General features: G+C 41.7%; 1 protein-coding gene across 2 annotated transcripts; it reads right to left on the reverse strand.

Moving 5' to 3' along the window:
- Positions 1 to 158: 158 nt before the first annotated feature.
- micu1 (mitochondrial calcium uptake 1) lies at positions 159 to 18,244 on the reverse strand. 2 transcript variants are annotated; one of them, XM_088304376.1, is made up of 13 exons: positions 18,090 to 18,244; positions 14,845 to 15,009; positions 13,629 to 13,815; positions 12,401 to 12,563; positions 11,243 to 11,286; positions 9,949 to 9,960; positions 5,698 to 5,812; positions 4,612 to 4,694; positions 3,998 to 4,198; positions 3,060 to 3,197; positions 1,886 to 1,994; positions 840 to 929; positions 159 to 754 (listed from the first exon to the last, which is right to left on the reverse strand). In XM_088304376.1, exons 2-13 carry the CDS (start codon positions 15,006 to 15,008, stop codon positions 594 to 596), a joined length of 1,467 nt encoding a protein of 488 aa, XP_088160502.1. In that variant the 5' UTR covers position 15,009; positions 18,090 to 18,244; the 3' UTR covers positions 159 to 593. The 2 variants fall into 2 exon arrangements, with proteins under 2 accessions (XP_088160502.1, XP_088160503.1); XM_088304377.1 differs by lacking the exon at positions 9,949 to 9,960.
- Positions 18,245 to 20,008: the final 1,764 nt, after the last annotated feature.

Raw genomic sequence — 20,008 nt, forward strand, 5'->3', positions numbered from 1 at the left:
AATGTATATTTTTGGAATGTGGGAGGAAACTGGAGTACCCAGAACATGCAAACTCCACGCAGAAAGGCTGGTGCCAGAATCAAATCCTGCACCTCTGTACTGTGAGGCCATCGCGCTAACCAGTTGACCACTGTGCCGCTAATGACAAATTATCCAAGTTTTCAATACAAATCTTTAATTTGCACAACATTCATCATATAAAGTGTTTCAGTGAGCAATATATAATTCAAAAGAATACATTTAAAGACATCATTCATGAACCCCAAAATAAAATATTTTATTGTTAAAAAAAAAAAAGCTTGGGACTAATTTTGGAGACGCAAACAGACTATTAATTTTGCAGATCGGTCAAATAAGTCAACATTTTTCACAAAAAGTAACATGCTGTCTAATGTTGCACTGAATATTGCAACAATAAATATATACCTGTATATTTCCACTGATGCAAATGTGTGTGATGCATGAGAGCCACCCTGACAGGGACACTATGCATGCGTGACGACGCCCTCATGGCTGCAGTGCTTGAAACTGTTGAACAACAAATGTCTCTGATGGCGTTGTTACTCACACTCGCGCGCCACCTTTGGTCTCCATTATGTCTTTGGCATGGCAAAGTCCCAAGCGGTGTCTTGAGCACACTTCCACATGGCGCGCACCAACCGAGTGAAGCCCATGTCTTTGGGTTTTTCCAGCCCACGCATGAGCCGCTGCTTCATAATGGCGATGAACTCCTTATTACTGAGCTCGCCGTTCCCTGAAGAGGAGTGGGGGGTGAGGGGGAGGCACTTGAGCAGGAGAAGAAAAATAATAAGATGACTGCTGACACAAGAGTTACCTACCGTCGCAGTCAAACAGGGCGAAGACCACATCGCACACGTGATCTGACAACTCCACCTTGGCAACAGTGCGGGCCACCTGTTTCATGGTAACTGGGAGAAGGAGAACCAGAGACCAGGAAACTCATTAGTGGAGGAGGCTAACGGTGTGTGGTGACGCTGCGAGTCTGTGCCTTTGGATCAGTAGCCGTGGAGCGCCATTCACAACGAACACAGTCCGATAGTTATGAAAATGAGGAAGAAAGGCTGACAGCATCAGCGTGTACAACCAAGAACCACTCGGACTGAGAGGATGATGGGGGGCGGGGGGCGGGGAGATATGAAGACAGAAACCAAGAAGGTGGGGGAAAAAAAAAAGCTCCAGGCAGTCGATAAAACGTTGAAAATCTATTTCATCTCACCCACGATACTGATGGGAACAACTCAAAAGCACATAAAATGGAACAGCGGGAACAATGGAGGAGTCAGGATGGGAAGAAAAGATTTGTCAGTAAAATGAATAAAAATGATTCCATGAAAGGCCGTCTTAGGGCCCACCTCCAAGACAGACAATGGCTGTTCGGAATCACTACGTAGCCACCATGTGGTGCTCCAGTTTTGGCAAATTCCACATTTTGTTGTACTGCTCCAATGTGAAGTGAGTGGAGGTTATCCCTATGACGGTGCTCTTAATATATCCCATAATGCATCTTGAGTCAAGATAATCCCCGCCACAATCTAATAAACGCCAATACGGTTTAAGGGCTGTATAAAAAAAATGTCAATACAAAGAAACAAATGCTCAGCTGTTAATTTAATGTTCATTTTTGGTTGCATGGAAAGCGCTTTGTCACAGCTTGTGAAATGCGCTATATAAATAAAGTTGCATTGTCTTGTATTATATTTTGATTCATTTAGCTAAATGAGGGAAACAAACTGGTTACGTAGCACATTTTCCAACGTGCCAATTAAAAGAGCAGTGTTTATAAGCAACTCAAATTGAGAGTGACAAAGCAAATGGATGCAGCTCATGTAATTTGGAGCCAAGGTCAGAGGGGAAATGGCTTTACCTTTATCTATGGACGCTCCGGCCATGTGGTAGAAACTCAGTGCCGTGTCCACATCATTGACATTCTTCAGGAAGGTGAAGAAATTCTCCACCTCCTCAAATGTGATGCCCTGCATCAAGGCAAACGCAAGGCTGAAATCAATGTAAAATAATTGAAAAGCGAAACAACTTGTCACCAGCCATGACCGGGTTACCGCAAAATAACGCAAAGGTCATCCAAATATTGCAGAAAGCTGCGAGCACGCTGCAGTTCAGCAGCGTGACACAAACGGTCAGCGGCATCGCGTATGCATGGATGAGCAGCGTGCTGTGGACTGTCGGCAGAACAGGCCCACATGCATAATACAACATGACTGTCACACAGCTCAACTGCTCATTTGCAAAGAAAAATAAAGCCTTTTTTTTTTTGGTTTTAATAGACATAGGTAAGGTCAAGGTCATCGGTGCATTTACCAATCACTTTCATTACTCAGCTCAGATTATTATCTGCGTAGAAACCTGAAAGCTATTCTTGTGATGGATGCTATCTTGAAAGAGGAAGTGACGGGACATATTTTATTGCAACACCTGCAGGGATATCAAATCTTTAAGCGCAGCCCTCCTTACGCTGACTTCCAGGGCTCGTTATAGTGAAGTGCAAGCAGCATGAAGCCGCAGTACATGAAACATGCTTGTAAATTTGCCTTCAACATTTCAAATATTTTAGATCTTCTCCTTCTTCTCTCAGCCAAATCAATCCTTGCAATTTAAACTTTAAGACCCAAGTCGGGGTGAGAATGGAACCCAAGTCATTTTAATATTTACTGTATAATGAATAAAAAAAGAGTTAAAAAAAAAAAAACCGGGCACTTTGCATCCAGCGGTGATTGACTTAAAGTTCTTTATAAATACAGTTGAGTTGAGTTTGATTATAAGACAAAAGAGGAAGCGGGTACTGGCCACGTGGATCACCTTGATGTGTATTAGCTCCCTGCTATGAGCACACGCTCACGCTCACCCTCCCCCCACCCCACAAGCCCACAGGCTGACACACATGCTTTACATGGAGGACAATTAGCCAAAACCTCAGCAAGGGGTAATCACTTGAGATTTCAATGAACATATCAAGTAAGTGCACACACACGCTGACACGCACAGGCACACACGCACACACACACCCCCACACACAGGTGTACCTGTGCATCCTTAAACATCTTCTTCAACCCCTTCTGCATCTGCTTGAGTTTACGAGACTGAACACCGCTGTAAGCCAGCAGCATACCGCCAAATTGTCTCTCAGAGATTCGCCCGTCCACTGGATCATTGCGTTCAAACTGGAGGAGGAGGAGGGGGGGCGAAATGCAAGAGAGACTGATGAGAGCTGAAGGTGGCGCACGAGAACAAACAAATTAATCGGGTGGCGCGGAATGATGCGAAACGGTAAATTCTGGTGTAAGACTTCAAGTTGAATCAGGCACGGGAATGGGATGGCTTTAAATCTTGCTGTGTTTTTCTACAGCGTTCCGGTGAAGCGTGTCTTCGCAGTAGTGGACCTTGGCTCTGTCGGGTCAATCCTGGCAATTTATATCGGCGGCAGCTTGACAGCCACACGGCAGCATTCCTTCTTTGCCTGCGAATGTGCCGACCTCTCAAAATGCTAATTTGTAACACAAGGGGCAGCTTGTGACGATACAAACGATCAACCAGACAGGAATGCGAGAGGGGCTGATCATTCATAGCCCAATTAAGCATCTACCTTTTATGACGCTAGTGTCCCAAAGTAGGATCTCTGACACAAAAAAATTGAACTGAGATAAACTTCGACAAGACTAAAAAGAGTGAACATATATATAGGAATTAGAAATCAGATGATGCAACCTAAACACTCTTGGACACTGTCTTGAAGTGACACCAAATGCAAGACGGGATGATTAGGATGTAGCAGACGCTTTAGAGGAGAGCGCCCATTATGGATGAGCTAATCAGTTAGGCACAAGCACGCTCATTAACAGAATCACCGAATGCTCGACAACATCAAGCAGTGGCTTTGACTATGAAATGTGAAGTCTGTTTTTGGCTGACAATCTTTGAACAGTCTTGCTGTGTTTTTTGCCCCGCAGTGTCATCAAGTTACCTCGAGCTTAAGCACATCATGCTGCAGCTTCCTCTGAAACTCCAGGAAGCTGCCGATGGTGAGTTTTCCTTTCAGGTCTTTGCCAAAGAAATAGGTGGTGAGTGCCGAGCTGCAGCCGGCTGTCTTGAGAGTGTTGCCTGTGGTGGAGCGGTCGCGGTGTCTCATGCCCATGCTCGTTTGAGAGCGAATAATGCTCTGGACCTGGATGGAGATCGCCAAAGGATAACGACAACTAGCATTGACACTTCTTTCAGTCATGCATTACATGTTTTATCTTAAAATGTATTGGCCAGTGTATGCTGAGTTAGTAAAGTCAATCAAGTTTCACTAAGGTCTGATTCATAGAGTTCAAGTTTTTGATAAGGAAAATGCAAATTAACATATTCAAGATTTTACATTGCTGTTGAAATGTATCAGATCAGGTTACCATTTTTTTTTAAATGAATTTAGGATCCGATAATTTGTTCACTTGAATTCAGTTGAACTTTTTCATTTTAATTTTTAAATGATTTTATTGGAGACTAATGTGAGCCTGCGAGGAGATCTTTGCTCTCATTGTTCTTTTGTCTTGTGTACTAGCGTGTGACAATTAATGTTGCTGATCCCAGACAAACCTGTTCGAACTCCTCCAGGTCTACCTCTCCATCACCGTTGAGATCAAACATCTTAAAAGCGATCTCAAAGTTCCTCTGGGGGGCTGGGGACCGCAAGCAAACACAAACAAAAGGAAATGAATTCTGCAATCAATAAAGTAATCTGCAAATGACACATCGCACTTGAGTGATCCAGAAGATGGCGAATAAGTTCAATAGTGACTCACATCACATTACACATCAACTGCTGCATCGTCAGTCAAGCACAGTGATTCATTATCAGACAGACTCTAGTCTCTTGTGATCTAACTATTGATGTGAAATCATTTTTAAAAATCAAACCAATGCGTCTTGAGCCAGCATTACAGTATATGAACAATAATTGAATACATAATTCACATGTTATCTTCTGTTATCACAAACAAAGTGGTGCCTTGAGATACAAATTTGAGTGGCTCCGGGACCTCACTCGTAACTCAAAAGGTTTGTAACTCAGATCATCTTTCCCCATTGGAAAGAATAAAAGTCCATGAATCTGTTTCGGACGGCTAAAATAAAAATTGTAAGGTGTTTTTTTTTTAATAAGGAAAATGCACCATAATGTTGTATTGATTAAAAATTAAATTGAATGTAAAGAATAGCGTTTCGCGATCATGACTTAATGCGTTGATTTAGTTCACTGGTCTGCACTATAATTCAGTCCTGGGGACGCAAAGAAGAGTCACTACTCTGACTGACACAGTCAAGTGCAATAATATTGGTTATTTTTGTAGAAGATAAAGAAAACATGCCCGTGAGCATTGTTTGATTGTCTGTCTATATGGTTTGCTCCACTTTGTTGTACCACCACTATTACCAGCTATGCTAATTGTTTTTTTTTTTCATTATGTGTTAGAATTAAGAAAGGAAAGGCCTTTCTATGGTAATTGTTTGGCTGTTTGAAATTCAAATTCATACACAAGAAGAACTTGCATAATGTAAAATGCATTTGACTGTAACTGGAAAAAAAAGTATCACTTTAAAGATATGACACCGAAGAGATACGCTTGGTATTTAAAGTGACAACTGTGTGCAGGGTTAGAGTCAAAAGAACAAAATTGCACTTACTGGACAGCACAGTGGTGAGGAAGATGTAGTCAGAGAAGGAGATGAGGCCACATTCTCCCAGAGTGTAAAATATGCTGTCTTCATCTGCAAACTTTTCCCTCTCCTGGGCTATCTTCTGCTCATATCGCCACAGGCAAACAAAAGAAAAACATATGAAAAGAGTGTTTTCAGAATAGGCCTTATTAGCTTTCTGTGGTGTGTCCATGAGATTTACACCCGTAGCAAGCTATCCTCAAAGACCCAAAAATAAAATAAAAAGTACAAACTACAAGAGAACCAGTGTGCATTGGACGGAATATGTTGTGATGATGGAGTGCGATATCAGTCATGCAAGTGCTGCATACACATGAGGCTACACAGGCAGGTGAGGTTGGTTGGTGGCGACAAACATATCAGAGGCCGTACTCACAGTGTGAAATTGACACAACAAGAGAGGAAACATCACAAGACCGCAGCACAAACATACGCACTATTCATAAAACATCTGGAACACAAACCATAAGGGTATTATTACAAACAAAGGGATTTTGGTTTCGCACGCACATTTATAAATGTTAACACACACACACACACACACACATATATATATATATAGAGAGAGCGGAGAGAGGTAACTAATGTTTTTCCCGTTAGCATGTGTATAATTACAGCCTTGCATGAGAGTGTGAACTAATCACATGCACACTGCACATTAAGTGAATTAAAGGCTTAATAAATCGCCTGTTTCCCATTAGTGGAGCGCTCCTCCAAATAAGAGTGGACATATAGACGGCGCATGCCTTTGGAAGGGAGAGGTCAGGGGGTGCACACTAAGCCCTGGTGGAGTTACCTCCGTCTGTAAGCGGTCCATTTCAGAGGAAGAAGAAGGATGAGAAACAACGGTTAGAGAACAGCATGGCCTCTGCTGTCTTAAGCAGGGTCTTGAACGATAAAGGCACACACATTTATTTTTATACCGTCTTTCTTACACACACAGACACAAATGCGCACGCATTAGGCACGCAGACACTCAGCCAAATATAGTTTTAAAAAAAGACAAGCATACACAAAATGTGTTAATTGGTGAAATAAAAACAATGTGGGACAATATCATTGCAGTCTGAGGGACCGAAAGGCATACAACACGGCCAGCTTCCTCTACCGGCTGTGAAGACCTAAAAAAATGAGCAGGCTTGGTGAATGGGAACGGAGATTTAGCAGCCAACACAACCACAATTCATCCCCTGACTGAAAAAAAAAAAAGCTGAACATCGCGAATCAATCTGGTGACGAGCTGCTCATTTGCTCCGCTCAAAACAACTCCAGTGTTGTCACCCCGCGAACAAACGTCATCAGCGAAACGGACTGACGGGCCTTCCGTGGGTACTGACGGAAGGTCCACCTCTGATTAAGACAATACTGTGGTGAAAATGATCTAAGATGACATAAAAAAATCTGTTACAATAAAGCAAGCCGGCATCTTGAATTTATGCACATAAATGGATGATGAAAAAAATATCAGGTGGGCTTCATTTGCAGGACTGTTGATTACGCTGCATTCATCGCACTTTGGCCTTCCTAACAACAACAATGTAAATCTACATCTTTCATACAAACAGACTACAATAATATTTATGATTGATTTGCCAACACTTGGGATATAAATACAACAGGGAGTCAGAAAAAGACAGAAATGCATTTAGAAAAAAACAAAACCATTATTCCCAGTTCAGCTATGGCTTGTAAAGTAAGAGTTAAATAAATAAAGAGTTTCTCTCAAATTAGTGCTCCCCAAAATGAGTGTAACCTCATTACTAGTACTCAAGTTAATGAACAGACAGAGCGTGACGTCTTGATTGGTGTCAAGATCACAGCTGTCAAAGCAAATCTGAGCAAGCTTCCTCATTAAATATCAGCTCGTGTTCAGACGAATCTCAATGCATCATCGTAAACGTATGGCTGCAGGAAAATGATGAGAGCGACTGACTAGTCAAGGCACAAATACACTTGAGACAGAGCAGTTGACGAAGCTGTCAAATGAATCACGGTCAAATATAACCATACAACTCCCAGAGGAGGTCGAGAGTTTGGTCAAGGTGAAGGTCTCGTTTCCTAGCAGCCAGAACGCTACGATGGACACATTTTAAGTAACTCCAAAAGTCCGACCAATCGGACTCATCATTCACAGAGGTCTTGCACAGCGAGCGGCTTCCGCGCCTCGTGATGCGTGAGGCTACACAAATGCTTTCGACGCACTCTCTTGCAAAATGACGTTATGACATTTTGTTAACATATTCAATGTGTGTGTTCTCAAGTCTGAAAAAACATTGGAAAACAAGCATATTAACATATGAACCATCTGAAAACTTACAGAATGGTGTGTTCTTAATAGTTCATAATTATTCTGGGAACACAATGGAAGAATTGGTTCTGACGCTCAACCAAAACATTTCGCTTGCCGAGGATTGGGAGCTTCCTCAGATGAACATGTGACCCAAAACCTCTTGCAGATCAGGACAGCATATAGCGATGGCGAGAAAATTAGTATGCAAATGTTTTTACGTGATATTCATCGACAGACAGGTTGATTAAAAACGGTAAAAAGTAAAAAAAAAAATTAAAAAAACAGACGCCTGCTGGATCATCCTGTGAAATCAGAATGAGTGAACAAGATAACATCTTCGGTGATAAGAAATAAAATTAAACACACACACACGCCACACACTCCCAGTCACGGGTGTCAACTGACCGACGACGTGGCTTTTCATTCAGAAGGCCACAGCATATCGGGAACAGTTTGAACCAATTTTAAAACACACAATTCCTGCCTTCAGTGACTTGAAACCATGCTCGTCAGGCATCATGCAGGAGTGACATCTGAACAATCCAAAAGATGAATTGGTGAAGGCTACCAAGCACATCAATTCAGCCTCCGTGCTCGCTATCAGAGGGTCCCAAAGCTGGTTCCTAAAGCCCCTGTGCTACCACCATGCGCAGAAAGAGGGCGCCACCACCAGCTACTTTCTGAGGAAGACACTAGTAACAAGGCATGCTGAGGAAATGGGCATGAGTGCCAAACCAAAGCACGCAGAAGAAAGCTTGTGTTCATAACTCTTTGAAAAGAAATAAAAAGGAGATGAGGAGGGAAATTATTTATAAGGGAAAAAAGAGAGGGGAGCTTGAGTGCAGGGGAACAGCAATGTTAGCATTTCTAAATGGGTGTCAAATTTGAAACATTTTCAGTTGATTTTAGAATCTATCTTAAAGTTAGACTACATGTTTTCTTGTGAAGGGCACATTTGAGTTGCTGCTCCGTTCTGCTGCGGAAGTCTTTAGCAATCCTAAAAGAAGTGGAAATTTAAGTTTGAATAATTTAGCAAGGTTGGTATAGCTGACAGCTGGAAGCACCAGGTTTACACAAAGAACACTGGGGAGATCTTTAATATAATGGCCGCGTCAAAGAGTTTCAGTTCGTTTAATGTTGAAACACGAGACAATAATGACAGCAGCGAAGGGCTGTGTGTGTCACCATCCATGACTTGACATCCCCCCTCGCATTATTAAAAGAGGCTTCAACCTAACTGACCTGCTCCAGGCCAAATAGAGTTTATACAGCTCATTTGCCTACATTTGATCATATAATATATGAAATGAATCTCACATTACATTATTATGTTTTCCAAAGGTACTTGGGTGAAAATATGAGCACCAATCGTGCAGCCAATTGCTTAAATGAACAGAGATGCATAATTTGGCAATGGGCATAATGCTCCGATAACAAAAATGGACTGAGGAGCAGTGGTGCAGAGTTCTTAAATCTATTCAGCTGTCAAAGTAATTTGGCTGGACACCTGACGCTTGACCATCAATGGGCACATTATTTTATATATCACATGAAATTTCCCAGAGCTGGGCACTTGACCCTTTTTTGTCGGTCAGTCCCCCGCCGCTATCTCGGTACGGTTCCGGCCTCGACCGCCGGTCTTATTCAGAACAATTGTCGGCCCCCGATCCCGTTTCGGCTGGATTCACTCCAGGTGAAGCTGAGATATGAAAATATTCATTTAAAACTATTAGGTGAGCTGTTCCCCGGCACACACAATACCGAGTATAAAGGCTGTTCACATGAGGAGGAAAGAGTGAATAATAAAAAGAGTATAAAGAAAAAGGAGAGGCACACGTGGACTAAAAGAACCAAGAGGATTAAGTATTGACTACAATGTGCAGCGTTTCATTCAGGTGCACACATGCTGCTGAGCACACACCCCATACCTGCCAGAAGTCCTGAAGAGGGGCGAGGGGCAGAAGCAGGGCAAGGCCGATAGAGGAAGCAAGGAAAAATGGTTGGGGAGGTTTTGAGTGGAGTATGGGGGGTGGCAGATGGAATTATTGGGGTATGGAGGCGGGGGTGGGGGGTTCAAGACAGACAAGGTGGAGATTTTGAAAGAAGGGGTTTTCAGGAAGATAGTTATTCACAAGGAAGGGGAAGGGAGAAAATGGAGGGATTACTTGTTATGAGAACGGGACGGTATGGCAGAATCAACAACAGCGGGTTACAATGTTAAATTGTGAAGGCAAAAAGTACACCCACGTCAACACGGCGGGTGCAGAAAACACAACGATGGACACAATGACATGGCGTGTAAAGCAAAGAAATGGAATCCCGTTAATACTTTTACTTTCTTCTTCGGGCAGGAAAATAAAAGACACGGTGAGTCAGTTAACACATTAGTTGTTTAGTCACAGTCTCACTGGGTGTGTTGTGTTTGCCTTACATGTAGGTAGAAACCTGGCGCAGATAAGCCATAATCACAGAGGGACGTATTGAGGTGCACGGAACTTCAACATCTTCTACTTAAGGGTGGCAAAATGGTGCCTCAGTTGCAAATCTTGTACTTTATCTTATTTTATATCAATTGGAAATTGTGACATTTTAGCTCATCATTTTACTCCTCTGCCGATGTCTAAATCCTTTATCAAAGTAACCAAATCCGAGCTGAAAATTTCCCTTCACCCTCAAGCTACAACGCTTCAGGACACACAAAAGGCCATGGCGGTTTCATCTACGCTTAATGTGGCTATGTGCAAAAATAAATAAATAATACAAAATATAATAAAAAGTGGGGGTAGGCAGTGACCCTGTTGGGAGCTCTTTGGCCACACCGGAGGGGAAATGCTCTGAGACAACAAAAGTTAAATGCAGTATCAGACAAATCCATGTGTACAGAAATTTGGCAAGCAAATAAATGCAACACATGGCCGTCAAAAAGGGACAAAAGAGCCTCAACAATGAGAATAATGTATTTGATGAGTGCTGCACAAACGACAGAACTTTCCATTTCAGTAAAGAATAGCGCGATCTCTTCCAGGCATTTATGAGAGGAAAAAGTTACAAGGTTGACTTAAAAACATGAGAAAAAAAAATAAAAAAAATCAAGCATGGGCTTGAATTTGGTTGAATTTCTAATTGGAATCTTTCTGTGACTTTGGGGAGTATTTGATACCTTGAAATAAGGCCAGTATTACCGTATTACTACTCTTACTCACTAAGACGTGTAAATCTTACCTTTCCGTCATAGCGTTTCACAACAAACTGATCAAGCCCAAGATCTGGAAAAAGAAAACAAACACAGTGTCAGTGGAGACGACACTCCTGTTTACAAAACGTGCTGTGATGCTTTTCAGCATGACATGCAGCAAATGGCAATAACATTATTCTAGCTCTGCGGATCACTGACATGTGCAAGTGAATAATTATGCTCATCAACAAGCCATTTCCACTTAGCATTTTTTTTTTAAAAAGAATAATCACCAGTCAGATCCGAGACATGATCATTAGTCACCAACACTTGTCTCTGAATACAGTTCTAGACTGCAATGATTGTAAGATTCAATACAAAATATCAACAAAAGGAAGAAAATATCAGTATAATATCAATCAAGCAACGTTTTCCACCAAGGAGATCATCAACATTTGATTTACCATTATGTGACTTGGGTTGGTAAATAATGACAGGAAAACAGCATGAGCTTTAGAAGAAACATGAAATTTGGAAGAGACGCAAAGAACGTAAATTCCTCTCTGATGTCATCCACAGATTTTCAGTTAACTTTCTTTTTGAAGATTGCACTTGTGTTTTTTTTCTTCTCGCATTTAGAATGTTATTGTATTAGAATGTTAATGATGTGAACTACATTTTGCTACATCGAAATCATTGGTCACAACAATAACATTCTTGTGAGTATCCAAAGCTCATTAGCAATCAATGTGTCGAGGTTATGAATGGCGGGCAATTCACTCCTTTTGGTCTGCAATAATGAGTAAGCATGTGGTTTTTTTTCTTTTGTTTTCTCAAGGAGCAGGAAAGGATGAACTCAGCTGCCTACCAGAAGAATTGTGCCCATAAAACCAATTGCACACATGTACTAACATGACACCTGCATCGCATGTTTTACTTGAAGCCGTAAATGACAAGCATGAACCAACATCATTTTGCACGCTGCTTTTCCTTGTGATCCTGAACTCTGCACCTGGTCACACACTTTGATTGCCTTTTTGTGGAATGCAGGACAAACAATGGTACACCTCTCTGTCTATCTACAGAGCCAAACCAGGGAGTGGAGAAATGAGTGCCAACAACCGAAAATGATGCATAATAGTTAATTAAAAGGGCTAATTTTTGTGATTAAATTCAGCTGTGACGATGGCCGATAAGTGACTCACTCTCTGGCTGCTTCTCATTTGGTGTGATGGAGCGTATGAAGTCCTGCGGCGTCATGTAGACCTCAGCATCTCCATGCTCACCGATAATCTTCAAGGTGGCAAAGTAGCGGAAAATCTTGTCTGGGGTCGAGTAGGCCCGTATTCTATTCTCGTACTCCATCACCTGCCCAAAACAGTAAACGAATCTCAATTGACAGATCAAAACATTGTTAGTTTTGATTTGGCAACCAGGTTTTTAAGAGCCATCTGAAAAACAAAAATGTAGTGTGCAACAAGGTTTGTTTTGAAATCGCCAACAGCATTTTGTCAAAATGCTTCAAATTGGACCAGCTTTTGAGTGCAGTTGACACTTCCGCAGCTGTTCAGGGACACGGCCAGTTTATTTATTCTATGTGATACCGAATGCCTGACTTTTTCTGGTTGTAACACACTCTGATTTAGTAAGAGACATGCACAAATAAAGTCTGGTAGCAGACATACATGGGGAAGAGCCGAGGAAGGAGGAAGGAGGGTCTCAGGAATTGTTGCGAGTGAAGCGTTCAAGCACAGAGATGACAGAAACGCTTTGGTAGCAAAATAAGCGCCCTCATCATCATGCTCGGGGCTGCGGCGTGCTTACCCCCACTGGTTGAAATGAGATATGTTGTCTAGAGGACGTGTTCTTTTCCTTTGCATGCCATTATGTAGCATGGGAAGTCAAATCCAAGTCAACTCAGTTCTTGATGTGATGATTTGCACATTGGCAAACCAGAAGGTAAGACATAAAAATGCAAAGAGTCAAAGATATTTGACATACTAAACGCTGTGGCCAGATGGGACGAGACAATATTCGCAATATTTTTTTTTGCAATCTGCTGGTTAATAAAACGGTGTCGTGACTCAAAATTAGCTTGATCCCCAACCATTACAGCAGAAATAGGATATAATTCAATTAATTTTATCCATAAATCCCCATCCCATTCAGTGATGCTCAACAATCAACAAGCTGTAAACAGAAAAAAAAAAACACGTCATCTTTTTGTGTGTTGTCACCCGCTGCCCAATTAACAGCCCTGTTGTTTATGACGACAGAAATGCAAGCTGATTACCGCTGTAAAATATTCTGTCAAAACACCCTGATATAGCATATTGAATATTGATTGCCACAGAGGCTTTTGATGAACCATTTTTTTTAAAGGAATCAAACAAGAGAATGGCTGATTGGTGGGGTTGGCTGCTTATTGATTACCTTGCGGTCACGGAATCCGGAGCGTTGCTTCTTTTTTTTCCCTTCGCCACTTTCATTCTTGGCCTCGTCATCACTACTGCTCGCCTCCACTGACTTCTCTGACTCGGGGTCTGAACCTCTCACAAAATTATCTTCTCCATCTTGTGGCTGGGAATGTCGGACTGATGGCCCGGCATCAGCATACGCTCTAGTTTTCAACAACACAAAAGATTGGAACCAGATGAAAACCTGTGGGAAATCAATGTATCGTCTGGTGCTTAAATATATGTTAAAAAATACATTTGCACTTGTCACGTCTTTGATTAGATTTTGCAGATGAGACTGGATTTGTATTAAATACAGCAGTACAATAAAAGTGCTACATTGTGTCATTGGAACACTATTTTTCTATCACGATTGACAAAGCGGAATAATAATGGTGAGCTGAGGCAGTCTGGGGTGGGCTGAATAATAATTTGGTTTAATGAGATACAAACAGAAGAGTGGCTCGGGTGAGAGCCTGGCAACAGTCTCAAACACCCCATGGTATCATCCATCATGCCGGCTCTTGCGACACTGTTACTGTATCACCTTTGGGATCTCGTGTTAGCAGTTGAATACCCTCTTCACCACTTTGTCTTAAACGAACACCAGCCTTCTTAGCAACGGAGAGCAATCAAAACGGTGTCACCTAATCAGCAGCGCAAGATGCCATATGAGGTGGCCACAGGTGTCGTGAACATGGCTAGTAAATTGACATTTGATTTGTCACATGACTTGTAAGAGGCATTTAAATGCGAGAATGCCTTGTGGGAGAAAACAAAAAGGAGCAGCCGAGTTTGGTCTCATGCTATTCACCTATGAGCGCAACCTTAGTAGGGCGCATCATTTGGAATGTTTTGTTCACATAGTAAATGTATTTTATGCATTCATCTTTTTTTTTTATTTGCTTACAAAGTAAGATGTTGTTGTTGTTTTTTTTTGTATTCCACAAATGGTACTGCCCATCTCTAACGTTAAAACATGGTGCAAAGACAAATGAGTAGTCCTTAAATAATAGTGACAAAATCAGTTTGATCAGGGACCCTCACTTTTAAAAACAGACAGAGGTACAGTACAGAACCTGTCTCTCAACAAACAAATAAATCATGCCAAATGATAAGATAAATTATTTATTTGATAAACATTTTTTTAATTAGTGTGACAGTTTTAATGTTAATTATGAACCCCATTATACCTTTTCCAGAGCAGTCCAGCACTAGCAGAGACACCAGTGACCCCAACCAGCGCTGCCAACATCACCCGTCTTCGACCAGACCCGCTCACTGCCCCACTGTGGTAGCGCCGGGACAAGTGTGACGCGCCAACCCACACAGCGGACAGTGCCCGCAAGCGGAACATTCTGCATAGAAGAAGAGTGTGAAGGTAAGACACTTGTATTGAAGCAAAAATTCATTCCACCTGGCTTTATTAGGATAGATCGCCTAAAAAAATTAAGTGGTGTCATAATTATCGTCTTGGCGTTGCTGAAAAATAAATGCATGAAATAAAAAAAAATTAATAAAGGGAAAAAAACCTCAAGAGATAGATTTGAGTCAAAAAAGTATTGAACCTTTGAGGTATATTACCATTAAGAGCTAAATTTTCAAGTGGGCTGTCAGAGAATCACTGGCCGAAGTTGAGTGACAATTAAGCATCCCTGTGTTGACGTTTCCATATTTGAAGCACAGGAGCGTAAGGAAATGAAGGATCATGCCCAAAGTCAATATCCTGCTGGCAATGACTGTCATATTGAAGATGTGAATTATAAAGGACTTGGAAAAAAATGTGCAGAAACAGCATTTGCATGGCACCAAACTGTACATTAGAGCAGGAACACCTGAATAAAAGTTGTTGACCTTAAATAATTTCTTCATGCATGAATGAAAAATGGTCGCAGCTACAGTGCCCAGGTTGAGAACATTTTTTGCATCCCTGCACGGAAAATGCCAACCATGACACAAACAGTCAGACAAAAATAAGTAATAGTAGTCAGAGGCACAAGAAAAACCCCCAAAAAAGATCAATTTTCCTCAAATTGAGCAGCCAACTTTGACATGCATCTACTGAACTGGAAAGTAATTAATTTCGTAAAGCCTTACATGCTGCGAATGCCTTGTCGGGATAGTTTTTGTCGCCGTCGTTTTTAAAAAGCAGAGCAGAGACAAAAATAGTTCAAGACATTGCAAAACAACACCAAGTTAGCAGCCAGTCACACCTGGTTTAGGCTAAGCCCAGTCAAGCATGAACAAGTTTTGGGCTTGTCTTCTAGCGCGGCTAAATACAGTAGACTGGTTTTCTAAAAAAAAAAAAGATTTTCCCACACGATCTACGGTATCAAAAGTAAAGGTCCCAAATACCCTGCATTTCCCATACACAGACCAATTAACAAAAATATAATTTGAAGGGATATGATCAACTTCAGTGCAGCGAGTGATCGATTCTGATGTAGTCGATTCAACTGCCTGGACTTCGGTGTCTCTTCAACGTTAACCTGGACAGCAAGCTGCCGCTGGCCTTCTACCACTCGTCCATCGAGAGCCTGCTGACTTACTGCGTCTCCACCTGGTACGGCAGCTGCACTGAGGCAGACAGAGTGAGGCTAGAGAGGACAGTCAAAACAGTGCAGAGGATTATTGGCCGCCCTTCCTCTCGGACATCTACACCACTTGGTGCCTCAACGGAGCTCACAAGATCATCAATGACAATATTCACCCGAACTCACACCACTTGGACCTGTTGCCCTCTGGCAGGCGCTACAGGCCCATCAACCCAAAGACTAACAGACTGAAAAACAGTTTCTTCCCGAGAGCCAACTCCATGTTGAACTCTCGCACGCAACTATTTTCTTCTTGTAGAACTGTAACATAATGTGGCACCCAGTGCACTTTTTCAACACTCTTTTTGTTTTATTTTTACCTATTTTATTTACTTGTTTTTATTCTCTATATTTGCACTGGAGAGGGCAGCCCTCCAATCTCGTTATACACTGAGTATAATGACAATGAAGTAAAGGACATTCTATTCTATTCTATTCTGCAATCTTCACTCACTGGCGCCTTCTTCAGCAGAAGGAGAAGCAGCTGCTGACTCAATCCCGTGGCTACCAACGGTCAACTCCTGACTCAACGTCGTATCATTTCCAGCTGGCACGGCACTGAAATACTTTGTCTCCTAGATACTCAAATTTAACAACATTCTCACTCCCTCATCCATTGCTGCCCCAGAAACAAAAAGTTGGATGGCTGTACTGCCAAAAAACTTCCTGTCACAAGTATTCAACTCTCAGGCTCGTTGCTTCACCCTATCGCTCCGATTAAGCATATGTTGAGTGCAAACCCAATCATACTAACTTTGTACAAACTAAAACTCCTTGAATAAAAGGGCTTTGGTGCACTTGCAAATGAAATCTGGTGCAGTTTGCTTGGAAGTTTCCCACATATTTTGTGACAGTAAAAAGAATATTAAAAAGATTGATTAGACAGTTTTCCTGCTGAATGCCGTTGCTGACAACAAAGCTCAGTGAGAATCAAAACGAAGCAGCATGTAACAAGACTACGAGCGCACATGTCACCTGGTCAAAACTGGAAAAATAAAATCATATACTCCCCCAATCACACAACTTTTAGTTAGAAAAAAAGAAGAAAATTAATAATAATAAAAATAATAACAGCAAATAAAAATTAAGGGACTGAATTTGACTTTACGCCTCAGTTCTTTAATAATGTGCTATGCAATGTAACTTGCACATACACTGCATATATTTTACTTTAAAGAGGGAACAATACATACTTCTTTCAAAGCTAATTTTGATAAGTACATTTTTATTGGTCTGAATTACTGCGTACTGACTGATTCTTGGAAAATGTAGGTCCCAGAATTACGTCAGTCAAAAAAAAGTATGCCCCCATCCCAAAAAAAGATGACATTGAGGCAAAAAGTAATGAACAAAGGTGATTAAGATGCGATTTTCTTCCTTGCACATGTCCTCAGCAAAGCAATGGTCTGCTATTGTTTAAAACAAAAAAAGAACAGTATCAGGCAGTCAATATTTTATGACCAGTAATTTTATTTTACGAGTCATAATTAGGATTCACAATAGTAGGACAACTGGATGCTAATGGACTCAATGTCTGACTGCATTCTGCCACAATTTCACTTTGAGCATCAAACATTCAAAACAAAGTTGTTCCCAAGATCAAATGAACCGCAGCTCGGTGTAACGAACCCGATCACTAGCTGCTAACGATTTGGGCATTTTCGAGAATTTAGAATTCAGATTTCAGCGTGGTTACCGTGCCTCGAATCTATCATAACATGACGGAGAAGTCGTCCAGCTAACGCTGGCTAGCGACAGTGCCCTAGCCTTACAATTCGAGGTGTCGTTTCACTCTACACGGTTAGAGAGAGACCTTGAGCTGGGCAAGACACGAGGGTACTTACGTAGATGGCAATACAAACACCACTTTGGCAGGAATAAAAATGCCCTCGGCGTTTCAGAATGCGTCTTTGAACAGGAACGCCTGCTGAGAAAACTGACGCGATGCAGAGCAGCGAATGCACTTCCGTATTCCGAGCAAGTCGTCACAGAGGGGGAGGGGCCTCATCCACGTCTCTTGCGTCAATGGACGGGATGGAATTTTATCCAATCAATCATCCATCCATCCATCCATCCATCGAACCATCTATCCATTCATCCAATTTTCCCCAAGTGGCAAAAGCACGAACACTCTGTACCCTTACCTAAGAAGATGTACAAATACCGAGATACAGAAGCAAATAAAAGAAAAAGAGAGGAAGAAAAATAAATTTCCATCCATGAATCATTCAAACACCTTCTCCAAAAACATAAAAAAGAATTCTGCTAAAGGTAGAAGTACAGATTCAACTCCTTTAGTGAAGTTTAAAAAAAGAACATACTTGAAATGTACTGAAGTACTACAGTCATAATAGGTTTTCTAAGAAAATGCTCAAAGTCCAGTCATAAAAGGGATAACTACAGTTTTGTACAACATTCAATGTCTGGAGGCACGGTGAACCAATTCTGCCTCACAGTTCTGAGTTTTTGGGTTTCAATCTTGGTACAGAGGTTCAGACCTTTTTGTGTGGAGTTAGCATGCTCTTCCTGTGTTTATGTTGGTTTTCTTCAGGTCCAACAGGGTCCTCCATTGTAAAAACACTCATGTCAGGTTAAATAAAGAATCTAGATAGTCCAGAATGTGTGAATGGTTGCTTGTCTATATGTGGCGACCAGCCCAGAGCGTACCCCGCCTCTTGCCTAAAGTCTGCTTGAATACGCTCCAGCTCACACAAATGAAAGAGGTCAAGCGAGATAGAACATGGATGGATGGAAATCTTGCATTGGCTGTTATGGTTATAGTGGCACTTAAAGGCAGAGGGGGGAAAAAATCACTGAATGCGCCTGGAGTGTGTCAACTTTTGACAAATAAAGTCGTCTTGTAATTAGTGGGTATCGAGGGCGATATATATTGCCTATATATATTCTATAGACTTGTCGTCATGAGGTTTATGACTAAGTGGAGCTTATTTCAGCTGACTTCGGGTAAGAGGTGGGGCACACCCTGGACCGGTCGCCAGCCAAGTGCAGAGGAGGAAGTCTGTACATGATGAAAGAGCAATTTGGTTTTCAATCAAATATTCTTATTTTAAAAAGCCAAACACAGTTACATTAAGGCGTTTGCATGCATCTAAAAAGTCTAGTCAACAGTTTTATTGTTGTGACTAAAAAGCAGAGTCGTTTAACAGCCTCTTTATCTTGAGAGCTGCACACTTAATCTCTTTGGGCGTGCTTGCTTTTGGCAGCAGAAACTTATCTGTAAGACTTGAGCTTATGAACCAAGGCATCACTGTTCCAGTCCTGCCATGGACAGGGGAAAAAAAGAAAACAGTCATTTTTGGAACGAGACGTCGTACTAACTTTGAAGTACTCTTCAGTAAGGAACCAACACGCCACCAAGCCCAGCTTAATCGGCGCAGTTTGCACGCTGACATGTGTCCTTGTACGCCTGCATGTGTCTGCTCTGGTTATCTGAGTGGTGTGCAGTGGGAAATGTATAGCAGAGTGTAAAGATGAATATCCCCTTGAAGGATTATCATCCGTATTTTAAATTGAATTAAAATTAACAGCGGCGATGTGTAGCTGGGCTGCCTTGTTGCATGACTACGACAATGAAACTTGATCTCATGCATTGTCTCTGTGCGTTGATGAAAGATGTCTTATCTTGAGGACACACGCTGAAAAGCGGGCTCCACTTTCAATGGACGTGTTGCCATGTGGTGGGCACGAGTCTTTGTGTGCACAAGTAACAGAAAGCAAACACTGCTTTTATGTACCGTAGTTT

The sequence above is a fragment of the Idiotropiscis lumnitzeri genome, chromosome 9 (assembly GCF_059441095.1).
Source record: "Idiotropiscis lumnitzeri isolate Australia: NSW breed Sydney's pygmy pipehorse chromosome 9, RoL_Ilum_1.0, whole genome shotgun sequence".
In the NCBI taxonomy this organism is placed as follows: Eukaryota; Metazoa; Chordata; class Actinopteri; order Syngnathiformes; family Syngnathidae; genus Idiotropiscis; species Idiotropiscis lumnitzeri.

Coding starts and splice junctions, on each gene's coding strand:
- micu1 (XM_088304376.1), bottom strand. CDS start 15,008: ATGTTCCGCTTGCGGGCACTGTCCGCTGTGTGGGTTGGCGCGTCACAC. Junction 13,816..14,844: donor GCTGGACTGCTCTGGAAAAG/GTATAATGGGGT, acceptor GTTGAAAACTAG/AGCGTATGCTGATGCCGGGC. Junction 4,695..5,697: donor CCTCACCACTGTGCTGTCCA/GTAAGTGCAATT, acceptor TGCGGTCCCCAG/CCCCCCAGAGGAACTTTGAG.